This window comes from Procambarus clarkii, chromosome 52, assembly GCF_040958095.1.
Source record: "Procambarus clarkii isolate CNS0578487 chromosome 52, FALCON_Pclarkii_2.0, whole genome shotgun sequence".
In the NCBI taxonomy this organism is placed as follows: domain Eukaryota; kingdom Metazoa; phylum Arthropoda; class Malacostraca; order Decapoda; family Cambaridae; genus Procambarus; species Procambarus clarkii.
The window spans coordinates 33,200,009-33,214,413 of record NC_091201.1 but is presented as its reverse complement, the minus strand read 5'-3'; the positions used below and the strand labels follow the sequence as shown (position 1 = coordinate 33,214,413).

Sequence of the window (14,405 nt, the reverse complement as noted above, 5' to 3'; positions counted from 1 at the left end):
TTTTCCTTTCAATGTTAATATTAAGAGTAATTTTTAATATTAGAGAATATTTAATTTACAAGTTGCACAAAATAATCCATGTTTAATGAGTAAATTAATCAGCATAAGCAAAAACACTATGATAAATGGAGGCAGTGGCAGCAAAATCATCATCTGAGAATAAGTGAATGTGCCAGATTACTGTTCCTATCACAACTTTCAATCACTTCTATAATAAAAAATCACACCTCTAAAGTGATGTATTCAATTATAGTCGCAAGTAAAGGGTTAAAAGCCTGGAGGAAACTGCTAGAATCTTCCTCTAATGGAAGGAATGACATCACAGGAGGGGGGGGGGGGATGTAGAAATAGCCTAAACAACTCTGAACTTTCAAATGTATTTTTCCTTGTCTCAATATAAACATACTTGAGCTTAAATGACACCACAGTATTTTCGTCTGTCGCAGGACAATTACACAAAAATAACTTTCAACTTTTTATTTCACAAAAAATCTAACTAAAACACGTACTGGAAAGGAAGTGTTTATGGAATTATAAACAAAAATAGCATGATATTCTAACACCATGACTGAATGATGATAGCATCTCCGACAATTGTAGCACAACTCACTTTTCCAACTGTACAGTAATATGAAAATCACAAAAAAAAAAAATATTAATTAGAGCATGTATTCAGCCATGGCTTTCTTTCTTAGATGGAATAGGCAAAGCACATGCCTAGCTCAAGACTTCTTCAAATGGTAAAGTCTCATCTATCTGAGCAATGTAATGATCTTGCAAGGAAGGCAGTAAACAATCACAAAGCAATCACTAAAATTATCATCCTCCTTCTACATACAGTACTTCACAAATCCCACCTGCAATATCTCGTGGTTTCACCTTACACTATCGCTTTTCCTTCCTACTTCCCCTTCTATCCTTATCTCTGCTTCTACTCCTATCCCTCCTTCGCTCCCTGCTCTTCTCTCTCTTCCTCTCTCTACTTCTACTTATACCACCCTTCTTAGCCCATTCCCTTTCCCTTCGATGGCCAGCATCTCTTTCTCTACCCCTGTCTGCTTCCTTAAGTTTATGCATTTCCTTTCCTTTTCCATCTTTATCCTTATGCCTCTCTTTCTTTCCTAACTCTTTCTTGGTTTTATCGTCACCTCGTTCTACTTTTACTTTGCTTTTAGAAGACTTTCCACTTTCACTTGCATTTTTTTTCCTTTCTCCAATTTTCCTAATTTTTTTCTTTTTCTCCTGTAACTCACTGTCACTACTGCTATCATCACTCCTAGACATTCTCCCCCTCTTTTTCTTCCTCTTCTTTTTTGTATGATCAGAGTCTGAATCCGACCCCGAGCTGGAGCTGGAGCTCGAGTCACTCTCGGAATCAGAGGAAGAACCAGAAGATGATCCCGACGAAGACGAGGAACTGTCAGAGTCTGAACTATCGCTATCACTACTCTCACTACTCGTGTCACTACTGCTATCGTCACTGCTACTGTCTGACGAGCCAGAGTCTTTCTTTTTACCTAGTCTGTCTTTTTTCTTGTTAACTTTTTTCTTGGATTTTTCTCCCTTCTTTTTATCTTCCCTTTGCTGTTTGACTTTGGAAGATTTCTTGGCAACTTCAGATTTCAATTCCGGTTGTGGCTTCTCATCTGGCATATTAATACTTTCAAGGTGAGGATTTTTGTCCTCGTGATCAGCAGATGTTTCTGGCATACTTACATCTGCAACAGAATCAAAATTTGCTTCCTCACCATCTTCCAGTTCTTCGCCATCTTCACCTTTGTCATTTATTTTCGATATTTCTGGAACAGTGTTAGGAGGATGAGACAATGAAGTAGCAATGTTAGGGGAGCTTGGGGCAGGAGGTGAAGGTGGAACAGGAGTTAAAGAAAGTGGGGGAAGAGATGGAGAAGGTGGGAGAGTTGGAGAAAGTGGGTGATATGTCGGGGAAGGTGGAAGAGGTGTCGGGGAAGGCGGGAGAAATGTTGGGGAAGGGGGGAGAGGTGTCGGGGAAAGTGGGGCACAGTCAGGAGGTAGAGGAAGCTCAGAAACAGGGGGAGGAAGAGGTGGTAGAGGTTCTGTAATGGCAACAGCAGGTGCATTACCTTCTGCATTTTCACCCTTCTTTATTGTACTCTGCGGTTTGTCTGGTTTTTCTTCCTTAATGATCTTCAATATTGGCCTCGTGAATGCTGGGTTTGTTTCATCCTCTTTTTCGATCTTTATGTGCACTATAGTAGTGGTTAGGTCGGACTCATTTTCTGGCGATTTATCTAATGATTTAGTCAAGTCTTTAGTTCTACCCCTTTCCTTGAATTTTTCCTTTTCTGACCCTTTACCGGTATCCCTTAACCTCTCCTTTTCCTTATCTCTTCCACTAAACCTTTCTCTAACCCTATCCTTCTCTCCCTCTTTGTGCCTATCTTTTTCCTTGTCCCTCTCTCTTCCCCTATCTTTCTTCCTATCCCTCTCTCTATCCTTACTCTTATCCTTTTCTCTGTGCCTTTCCTCTCGACTCCTATCCTTTTCCTTCTGCCTACCCTCGTTCTCTTTCTCACTGTCATTACCCCCTTCTGCTATACTGTTAGATTCCCCTCCCACCTCTGCCTGACTTGCAACAATTTCAACCTTTCTTCCCCCCTCCCCTCGCCCATCTACCTGGACTACCATACGCTCAGTGTCGTCGTCATCCTTACCTGACAGGTCTGCCTCATCATACACTAGCTCTCCCTCCTCAGCCTCGTAATCTAACAAATCTGAAAACAACAAAGAATTGACATTAAACTCGTCAAAACTTGAAACATATGCTTTGGTTTTTAGTGTACAACCTTTATCGTTAATTTCTTATTCTCTCTCTGGGATCAATCTTTTTCTTGGAAAGATTACCGACATTTGGCATCTCATAACATTAGCATCATAACGTAACATTCTGAAGGAACAAAATGTTAAACAAAACAATTTATATACTCCTTTGGCTACTGTATTCTATAATGGATGACTCCATTTCTGTTTGTATTTAAAACAAGACTTCAAATAGTGTGATTTGACTTGTTCATGCTTATGGAGGCAAACAGTAGAAAGTAAATTACCAAGACAAACATACAACAGTAGTAATTCAATGAATAATGTGTAGGTAGATCAACTGGAGTTGGTTTTCTAGTGTGAATGAAGCAGAAAAAATCGTCAACATGGGCAAGAGTACTTACTCGCTTTACACTCTCCATACCAGTGCTTCCTGGATGACTGATGACAACCCGTCTATTACCTTATTATTAGGCTCATATCAAGAAAAATCAAATGACCCATTTTCTTCCTTTAAATGGAAGGATAATTGGAAGTTATTCCATATTATATATAACAAGCAAATTCAAAAGCTTAAAATTAAGCCTTGACCAAGTAGAACATTCTGGCAATCCGTCTCTACGAATCAATATAATTATAGAACTACAGCCAGAATCTGTCAATGCAGTAATATGTAGACGTTAATGTACAAGAATAAAAAAAAAAGGCTAAATTCTGCTGGCATTTGTTAAATAAACAAAAAAATAAGCATACAAGTTTACTACAACTCACCTGGACAGTTATCAAGAGTGTCATTGCCACCCCCCTCCCCCTGCCTGTTGACCTCTGAGCGGACCCCCCTGCGAACGTAGGTCTCCTCCTCCTCCCCCCCCTCCGCAGCATCCCTGCCCTCTTCGCCCTGATCTTCCTCCGCACGTCCTCCAAGAATTTCTTCCAGTTCCTCCTTCATGCGCAGCCGATCCTGCTCCAGTTCACCTGCAAAATCAACAGAGCAGCAGAAATTAATAAATGTAATCAAGCACACTAAAAAAAATCAATACAACCTCTATAATGAAAACTTAATATTTTACTGTAAATAGGTACTTTTCAAAGCACTGAAAAATTTGTTACAAAATGAAATATAAAGATGCTTCAGAATACAAGTACAGCAAACACATTTAGCTGGAACAATGCAAAAATTATTCGTATTTCCCTTTCCCCCCTATCAAATAACTGATAAATATTAGCTCTGCGTGCAGATGAGGAGTCACAATAATGTGGTTGAAATACATTGACCAAACCACACACTAGAAAGTGAAGGGACGACAACATTCCAGTCCGTCCTGGACCACAATCGACTTGAGAAGGTCCAGGACAAACCTAAACGTCGTCGTCCTTTCACATTCTAGTGTGTGGTTTGGTCAACATTAGGAGCTCTATTTTAAACTCACATGCTTAGAAGCAAATTAAAAATAATCTAGAGCTTTAACACTTTTAGAAACAGTCAACTTACGCATGATAATGTCGTGTGTGGCCCGCACAAGGTTGGTGGTCCTGGAGTTATGCAAGCGTGGCAGCCAGAAGATGGGTAGAGATGACTCGGTGCGTATAAATTTTGCCAGCTTCATCTGGTGGGCCTCCCAAACCTCATGCTGAAAAAAAATATTAATAAATGTTACAAATACAGTACTGTACAGACATTAAGACTTGATACAAAGAGGAAAGGGGGGTAACATCAGGAGGGAGGAGGAAAGGGGGGTAACATCAGGAGGGAGGAGGAAGGGGGGGCTACATCGGGAGGGAGAAGGAAGGGGGGCTACATCAGGAGGGAGAAGGAAGGGGGGCTACAACGGGGGGGGTAGAAGGAAGGGGGGCTCCTCGGGAGAGAGAAGGAAGAGGGGCTACATCAGGAGGGAGAAGGAAGGGGGGGCTACATCAGGAGGGAGGAGAAAAGGGGGGTAACATCAGGAGGGAGGAGGAAAGGGGGGGGGGGGCTACATCAGGAAGGAGGAGGAAAGGGGGGGGGCTACATCAGGAGGGAGGAGGAAGGGGGCTACATCAGGATAGTGCATAATTACACAAGTATAAAATTAAGCTCGAATAAATATTTATATTTTTAAAACAGGAAATAATAAAAATGCAAAGTACTGTATTGTACAGTATATAAAGTCAAGAATGAATCTAATACAATTAATTTAGATTTTCTAAACTGTACTGTTCTATAATGATAAAGACAATTTTCTTGCGGATGAAAGTTAGCACTCCTTACCTCCTTTACTCGGGCCATCTTGACGGTGAGCCGTCGAATTTGAGCTTGCCTCTCCTTCCTTTGATTGAAAAGTTCCTGCCGTTCACGTCTAAGCTCTTCTTTTTCTGCTCTCCCCTTTTCCTCTAGCTTTCTCTCAATAGCAGCACGCTGTTCCTCCTGGGAAATCACATTAAGGGATAAGTAATAAACAAGTACAGTACTGTATACATAATTATTACCCATTTCAATCTTTCATTGGGTGTGGAAGTAACCAAATAAGAAAAATGATTAATAACCAAAAATTTAAAATAACTTATCATTCACAGCAACAATCCATTGCTTCACAAGACCAGATAGACTCATAATTTATCACATACATTATATACACATAAATTTACATACAAAAACATTTACCCAACATTGTCACATACAACTGCATCTACCCAGCCTTGTCACCACATCCCATATATATGTTCATACTCAATGTACTACTCACTCATGACTTCTTCACACATCTGACATGAAAAGCCTTGCCAAGCGCAATGCCTGGGGAAAAAAAAAAAAAATTGCTGGCCACACCACCCAGGAAATAAACCCTTGCCGGGCACACTACCCGGGGTATCAAGCCAAGCAGTGTTTCAATGTACTCAACTCCTGACTTCCTAACACGTCAGGAAATGAGAACACTTCCTCACACACTTGACATACAAAAAACCTTGCGAAGGGGTAACCCTTCTGGACACACCGCCCAGGAAATAAACCCCAGCTGGGCACAGCTGGGGTTTATTTCCTTGTGTACAGGATAACACAAGTACACACTTGTGTACTTGTGTTACAGGATAACACAAGTACACACTTGTGTACTTGTGTTGCAGGATAACCAAAGAACACACAGCCCACTTTTAAAGTCCATGCAAAGCACAACTTAATAATAATTAATAACTTAAAGTTTAATCAATTAAATAAACAAAATCCTGCTGGGAAAATACCAAAACCTGACAGTCAGGATTCGAACAAGTGGCTCAGCATCTGATTTATACTGATTATGATGATACAATCTGCAGATAGTAAATTGTTTGGCTAAGGAAGATTGATTTTTTTCTGGAGGGGGGGGGGCACTGGTTCAATTTTTGTTACATACAGTAAAGGATTAGGATAGGAAACCATGTTTAATTGGATTAAAAACAATATTTCTTAAAAATTTGAGTGAGGGGGTTGTAACAGTTCAGTTGCTTAATACAAAATTGTCTATTTTGTAGCCGATATGTAAAACATCTTCGTTTTGTGGCACCTTGGTAATCAAGCACCGAGGTTACGAGGAGTTGGACTGAGGTTACAAGAAAGAAGAAAGACCGAACAACAGAACCGTTAATTAACGGCTAGCTAATAAGAAGCGAGGCGTTATCCATGGAACCATTACAGGTCCTTCCCAGATAGTCCGGATTAGCGAGCTTCATCAGTATGTATGTCAGAGATGACACCAGTATCTAGGCTGTCTCCAAAAGATGTTTAAGGCCTATGATAGTGGTTTTTTGAACTTCTTGATGAATACCGTACAGAATTCCAAGAGTGGCCCTGGTGCAGAGTGTATGGGGATGCTGTCTATGGGTACTTCACAGTCCAGTGGGATTAGGGTAACATCTAATATGTCAACCCGTACTCGATTCAAGTTCATTACATCCAACGGTCGACCTCACAGACTCATTCATAAATTTTTACATGCTGTTCATTCAAAATGGGAATTTTCTCAAATATAAATTAATATTATAATATACTGTACTGCATTAGCATATTGTGCATATATAGGCATAGATTAGGTTAGGTGTTTAGGTTCTGTTGGCGATTATTTGTATTTGTAGAACGTGGGTGAAGCATTTATAGCGTTGTGGTTCGAACAAAATTCGTCAGTGAAGCACTCGTTCCAGAAGTGTTCGAACGAAATCAGTTGTGAGAAGTATGTAAACCGTTTTTCATTTATAAACAGAGGGTTTGGCAGGTGCATGGAATCACTTTTGGGTCTTTGAACCATATATCCAGCCCGTCCTCCAAACAATGTTGGCGTCACATTCATGAATTCATTTGGATAATTGATTTTCCATGCGTTACGGGGTTCACTGAGAACAGAATCGTACTGAAGCCTCAGTATTTCACTCATTTCTTTGTTTTCATCAGTGAAAGTTCCATCACCCTTGCACAAGGGCCCAATGCTGGATGCAGTTTGTGTTCTTGGTTTTGCATACGAGAAACGTATTTCAGGTTCCTCTATTTCACTTTTAATACGATTCTCTCAGCTTGAGCTCGATCATTTCTATCTCCTTACATAGCCTTCCTCGTAGGTGTTATGATAGACTGGAGCATTTGAGATGTTCTATTTGTTTTCTTCCCCTATACAGGGAGCACCGTTCTCATTCCAGTTTGCATCTTTTTCTCAGTTTTTCTTAGTGATATATGCCATATACATATATACTAAGAATACACATATTCTTAGTGCTACAGTGCCTATTTTCTCAAAGCACCAGTAAAAGTTTGCATTATCTAGTTATTCTTCCCAGCATTCCTCTGCAAGGTCTTGGTTTATTTGTTCCCAGTTAATCAGTTTGTTATTAAAATTGAATTTGCTGAATTCTCTTCTTCTTGAATTTGAGATTTGGGAAAAGAAATTGGAAACAAAAAAACAGGTACACCCCACAGGGTTGTACCACAGCTAATGAGAATGGATAACTGGATATTTCTACATTTGCATAATCCAAGAAACAGAAAAATCCAAAGTTTTGTACTTCTGTACAAATGTACAGATGCATTACCAAATCCTCCCAGAATTATTAAACATATGGTACAACTCAGAATTTATATAAATATTATAATTTAACCATGAACATACCTTATCTTTTTGCTTGGCTTCATCGTTCTTGAACCGTTTCAGAGTACCAAGCAAAGCACCAAACATACGGCGATTTCTGAGGAAAAAAAAAATATATATATATATATATATATAACTTAAGCGAAAGCATATGCCAATTTTTTTTTTACACAATTGATCATCTCCAACTTTTCATTTCTCAAGTACCTTCCCTCCTGTGGAGTACCATGATCTTGCACGCCTTGCCAACCTTAACGTCCAAACAACTACAAAGCATTTTCCTTGCGCCACTTTTTTCTCACACAGTATATACCTGTCCATCTCTGCCATCTTTTTGGAAGTACGATATTTATATTTTTGTGTTTTCTATTTTTTAATTTTATGTAAATGACTGGTGGGTAGGAAAATAGCTCATCTTTATGATGATAGTTTATATAACAAACAAGCACATTTATCACAATTTTACGCATTTTAGTTAATTACAGGCAAAAATTAATTCAGCTTTTATTTTTCCAACATTTATTTATGTTTTTTGTTACTCTATATTACTCTACAGCATTTTTTGCTAATTAAAAAAAAGAATGCTCTTTCATACAGACTTTACCACTATCATTATAAACCAGAAAATGATGAGCATGTCTTGAACAAGATGAAAGTATTAATACACGAAAGTAAAAGCTCTTTCAAAAATTTTAAATCAATACAATTATGAATACAAATATTTATGGCATCTTGTAAAACTTGTGTGCAACAGTTGCATCCTGAATTACACACCATATAGTCTAGTTAAAAAAAAACGGGGGTACTCTGTTTTCAAGTGAGAGGGTTTGAAGGAAGCATAACTGGCAATTTGTTTTGCACTACATAGGAATTTTTTTTTCTCCTTTTTGGCAGGGATATTTCTGTGCCTATTTTTTGGCAGGGGGGTATTCCTAAGCCTATGGCTGCCTCATTAAGTGTTATTTGTTTCCGTTTTACTTAGGCGGAGTACGAGTATTTATGACTTATGTTCGCTTCAGCAAGGTTATAGAGAGATGTACAATTCTGCCACCACTACTGGTAGGAAGTACCAGATCCAGGGGGCTGTGTTCAAGATCAGAGAACTTGGTTGAAAACTACACAATTTTAAAATGGTTTTCCAGGCACATACTCTGGTTGTTCTAGGCATTTTACTTGTTAGAGCTACGAGGTATAACTATAAATTAAAAAAAAAAAAAAAAAAAAAGCTCTTCTGTGATTCAATTAAAGTTTCCTTTATTAATTCTGTCTAGAAAAATCTAGATTCTTAACACTTTCCGGCTATGAGGACTCCTCCCGGCGTCCTGTTTCGCCTACCCGCTTCCGCTATGTGGACATAAACTTATGTCCTCTTTTAAAATATTTGTATAAAATTCAATTTTTATCCGATTTACTTTGGGTTTGTTTCAAACTGCGCGCCATGAGGCTCTCTCTCTCACCAATAGGCTGCATGGTACAATAAGTTCATGAAAGGTTCACAAACATAACAAAAGTAAAAACATTTCGTGTGTGTTTGACTCTCACTGATATGTTCCAGCGTTGTTTTATATTTGGCGCTATTCTATCTTACGCTTTGTTGATCTTTTTTACCTACGGGCTCATAGAACATTCTATTGCGAACACAGTGACACAAAAATGAATGACGTACATAGAATAATAATGTCATGAGAATGAAATAAGTATAAACTTTCAAAGCGCCGTGCGTCGTCCCGTCACCGACACCGGGTAACAATCTCACCACTTCCCACACTCTTGCGGGCGGGCCGCAATCATTATTCTACGCTTATATTCATATCACCGTGTTGGGAATTTCATTGCGAGTCCATTGATACCAAAATTAACGCTGTAGGACAAGTGTGGAGGTGATAACAATCCCAAGAGTAAAAACATTTTGTTGCTGTTGGGGGCTCACGGCGAGTCATCTTCGTAGTTATTTATTTGGTGCTGGTATCCCTATACGTTTCATGACTTTTTTTACTGATGTTCTTCTAGAGAATTTTATTGCGAACACGTTGGTACCAAAATGAAATACGTAGCTCGAGAACTAAGGTCAGGAGAGTAAAAAGAGTATACACATTTTTGTTTTTACGCTTACGCGGCAAAACGCCGGGAGCACTTACGGTTGTTTTTTTTACATTCGCCTGGAGCCGGAAAGTGTTAACTACAGTGGTCATGAGAGTTTTGTGAAGTCTCATTTCAACCTTTGATATTCTACTTCATTAATGATAACTATCAATTATGGTATAGTACTTTAAATTTTCTCAACTAACCTGTCTCGTGAAGCTCTATCCTTTGTCAGTTCTGCGGCAGCTTCATTACGAGACTTTGTGTCCGACTGTGGACGAGCTACAGACGACGCCAGGGATGGCTGGTAGTAATGGAAAGAAAGAAATTTAAGTTTGCTGTAAATTAAATAATATTTTTAAAAGGAAAATTAAATGTTGATTGGGATAAACCATACAAAGTTAGGCTACATCAAGCTTGCAAACATTGGCATTATCATCATCAATTACAAATTAAGATTTTTGTCCAAATTTAAGTGTTACCACATTTTACCATACAAATTCTAATTTTTTAAAGCTGTGATGATACAAAGTTGCAGTCAAACTTCTGATGGAGAAGTAGTTGCTCACTAAAGTTAAAAAGCTTAATTGAAGTATTTTTAAGTCAATATTTTTAAAGGAAACTTTAGTGTATATAAATGCAAACTTTCAGTAATAAACAAAAAGGCAGCAGAACTACATCAAGAAATACAGAAAACATCATTATTAGGAAAATCATTTTGAATATAAAAAAAACATGTGCTAAACTAGCCATATAAACATTTTATTTCATTCTTTTAACTGCTTTGTCCAGTACAGTATTTTGCCTCCCCCCCCCCCTCAGAAAAAAAAAAATCCTCACTTACCTTCGGAATCTTCTCATCACTGTCAACCACCTCCTGGACCCGCCTACCACGAATTTCTGGGTGTACCTCTGCTCTTAAATCGCCATGTGCCTCTACCCTGGGATCAACGCCCCGGTGATCGCCTCGGATTTCTCCCCTCAGATCACCCCGAGGTCGGCCCCTTGAGTCAGGATGCTGCTTGTCAAGCACAACAGCCCCCAACCTAGTAAAATTATTTTTGTTATTAATTACATTAAAGTATTAAATAAATTTAGCGTTATTAAAAACCATCAGTCAAAAGGCGTTGCCTGTACATTACCCGGTACATAATAAAACATCCAGTGTAAACCTAAATTTTATGAACTTTTGCAGGAAATTTATTATTTAGCAAAATAAGCACAACAGTTATTGCTTAATTGGTGAAACAACAATCTATTACAATTATGATACAAGTAAGATTATTATGCTTAAATTACCCACAAATCTATTTAGGGGAAATACGTAGACCACTTAAAATACAGAACTATTATTTATTATTAATAGCTTATTAATAAGCAATATTTAAAAAGAAATACACATACCTAGCAAAGACCCCCCCAGGGGGTCTTCGCTTAGCTGGAGGCTCATCATCGCCTCGTCCTGATGAGAGACGGATTCTCCGGAGATCTGCACGTTGGCTGGAAACAATTATAACAAAAGGAATGAAAGAGCACATGGAAGTTGAAATAAAATATACTGTACATAAATATATGAAAAATAATTAACAACTTTGAAGAAGTTAACAAGACTTAAAAACAAGGGTGGGGGGGGTGAGAATAAATGAGTTTGAACAATGATTTTTGCATGTAGGCCTAAGATCTTAAATGCCATACTTCAAAATATGTGCCAACTAAAAAGTTCTCCCTCACCTCCCCAAGGCCATCCAACTTCAAATATTTTTGGAAAGCAATTGCAACTGCACACTTTTTTTTTATAATAGTAAGACTGGACTTAACAGCTTATTGGCCAAAATAGATATCACCTACTGTGTGATAACAAAATTTAAAATATGCAGGCAACTTGTAATACAAAGTTGTTTATTTACAAACAGAGCCTACATAAGATAACACTGCCATTATCTGAAAGTACAGAAATTATTTTGAAAACAGGTAAAAAATAAAAAAAAAAATAAAAACAGCGGTGAATGTACTGTAATCAAACGCCATTTTTTGGGCAAGACCCGGAGGGGCCCCAGAGCTATCCAGGCTGATATAAATGTATTAGACCCTAGCATCAGTCAAGGCGAATGGAGTTCTTGCCTACCGGGGACCACGAGCCAGAACCTGGCCTCCCCTCAGAGAGGCACGAGGAGCAATGGCCCATAGAAACCCCCGTGTGGTTAGAAGCATTCTATAAGTCTGCCATCGACCAGGTCAGGCACCCAGAAAGGTAAATGCCCCAAAACAAACTAATTTGCTACAGAAAGCCAAACTATGGGACAGAACTCCCCAAACAAAAAAACGAGCTATCCCCCTTTCAGTTCTTAGGCTGGATGTCAAAACACGAAAGAGGAAAAAAAGAGCCAACCGGGATTGGGTTGCTGGGGATATCACCCAGAAAATGGCGTTTTATTACATTCAACGCTGGATTTCTGGAGGGAGCCCCTTCGGCTCCCCAGAGCTAATTACCCAAACATAACACAAGAGGGACTTACCAGGGAGGCAGTCGCCAATCGCTCAACTCGAAGTCGAGACAACTGGCTGCAACCACCGACCCAATGCGACACATACCCGACTAGGGCCGGGAACACTGACCAGGTAGCGAGTGGCCAGGACCCTGTCTGACCGCCAAAAATCCCGTTTTCTTGGTTATCTTGAGATGATTTCAGGGCTTAGCGTCCCCGCGGCCCGGTTCTCGACCAGGCCTCCTTTTTGTTACACACACCCTGGGAAGCAGCCCGCAACAGCTGTCTAACTCCCAGGTACCTATTTACTGCTAGGTAACAGGGGCATTAGGGTGAAGAAACATTTTGCCAATTTGTCTCCGCCCCCACCGGGGATCGAACCCGGAACCTCAGGATTACGAATCCGAAGCGCTGTCCACCCAGCTGTCAGGTACCGTGCCCGAATGTAAGCCCAAGACATGTTACTAAAGATGGCAGCCAACACAGCAACTTACGAATATCATGGGCAGGAGGATAGACCGCAGGCTGGATGGACCTAATAACTGTGAGAACGACCTGGGAGACCCAAACCCTGGAACAGGGAAGAAGGTAAACCGGGTCAACCCTTGCACATCCCCAGCCACCGAGGTCGTGGTGCACAGGTAACGGCGAAGACACACAACCGGACAAACACACGAGGCATCCCCGGCTGAACCAACCCAAGGACCCCTTGAGGTCCTTGGGTTGTTGATGCTAAAAATAAATAATAAAAAAAAGTCTAAGCCGATTTAAAGACACCCAGTGACATAGCATAACAAACAACACCGGCTCCATCACAACCCTTCAAGGTCATCGGTGATGTCACAGTGGACCCCATAACCTGGCTTACCCCATGTTTGAGTATATAATAATACTGTAATATTATTATTTAACTGGCTTGCATGGAGGCCTAGAGTACCTCCCCCCCCCCCCCACACAGCGTTGTGTGGCTACTGGCCACCAGGTACGGCCTGACAGCCGAGTGGACAGGGCTTGGGATTCATAGTCCTGAGATTCCGGGTTCGATCCCCGTTGGAGGCGGAAACAAATGGGCCCAGTTTTTGTCACCCTGAAGCACCTGTTCACCTAGCAGTAAATAGATACCTAGGAATTAAGACACCTGCTACGGCTGCTTCCCAGGGGGTGTGTAACAAAAAGGTCTGGTCGAGGACCGGGCCGCGGGGACGCTAAGCTACGAAATCACCTCAAGATAACCACACGTGAAGGAGCACAAGACGAGCCGCAACGCAGCGACATCACTCGTGACGTAACTAAGTTATGACCAGCCAGCCCCCGGGGTAAGCTCACTATACATGAACATATTGACCTGACAGTGCCAGCGTGCCCCCTGGAGGTGCCACCGCCGCCGCCACCACCCTCACAACAAAGAATGTGACGGCTGGTGAGGCCCCAGACGGCGGCGGCGTCACCCCCACACCAGGAGGCTGGCGGCTCCCTCACTACACCACCGGCGGCCACAACACTCCTTAGTTACCTTGGATCATTGAAATCGCGGCCTGTCAGCCTGCGCAGACTCTCATCTACACCCTTGAGGTCATTCCGGGCTCGCTCTATTTCACTCTCAATGGTAGTAACGAGGGAGAGACCCGTTAGCGCCGCCATCTTGGCGTATCGACGGCCTCACAGTGCTGCTGTCTCCGGGTCGTGTTGTCTATATACGCCTCCCTCAACACCTCCTCACTCCTCACTCTTATTACATTCTTTACTCGCATAATATACAACAGTAATACAATTATAATCTAATGCATTGCGTGATGATATAATACGCCAAATGAGTTGTATGTTTGTACTAGAATGTGATCCGGATAATGCTCTTTTGGGTAACTGGTGTATAAAAGGAATTTTCGGGATGGGAAGTTATATAAATAAAAACAACAATTCAAAATTTTGCATCCTAGTTCTATAGAGTATT

At 40.5% G+C, this 14,405-nt stretch overlaps 1 protein-coding gene across 2 annotated transcripts; it reads right to left on the bottom strand.

Moving 5' to 3' along the window:
* Positions 1-462: 462 nt before the first annotated feature.
* LOC123763546 (desmosome associated protein-like protein pinnin) lies at positions 463-14,132 on the bottom strand. 2 transcript variants are annotated; one of them, XM_045750689.2, is made up of 9 exons: positions 13,968-14,132; positions 11,373-11,468; positions 10,813-11,014; positions 10,175-10,272; positions 7,908-7,983; positions 5,048-5,203; positions 4,292-4,430; positions 3,571-3,774; positions 463-2,753 (listed from the first exon to the last, which is right to left on the bottom strand). In XM_045750689.2, exons 1-9 carry the CDS (start codon positions 14,093-14,095, stop codon positions 886-888), a joined length of 2,967 nt encoding a protein of 988 aa, XP_045606645.2. In that variant the 5' UTR covers positions 14,096-14,132; the 3' UTR covers positions 463-885. The 2 variants fall into 2 exon arrangements, with proteins under 2 accessions (XP_045606645.2, XP_045606647.2); XM_045750691.2 differs by lacking the exon at positions 13,968-14,132 and adding an exon at positions 12,485-12,606.
* Between the last annotated feature and the right edge of the window lie 273 nt (positions 14,133-14,405).

What these genes read in the sequence shown, in the direction of transcription:
- LOC123763546 (XM_045750689.2), bottom strand. Translation starts at nt 14,095, where the DNA reads ATGGCGGCGCTAACGGGTCTCTCCCTCGTTACTACCATTGAGAGTGAA. An exon ending in CCTGGGGGGGTCTTTGCTAG is followed by an intron (nt 11,015 to 11,372) that starts GTATGTGTATTT and finishes TAATTTTACTAG; the next exon opens with GTTGGGGGCTGTTGTGCTTG. An exon ending in GTGATGAGAAGATTCCGAAG is followed by an intron (nt 10,273 to 10,812) that starts GTAAGTGAGGAT and finishes CATTACTACCAG; the next exon opens with CCATCCCTGGCGTCGTCTGT.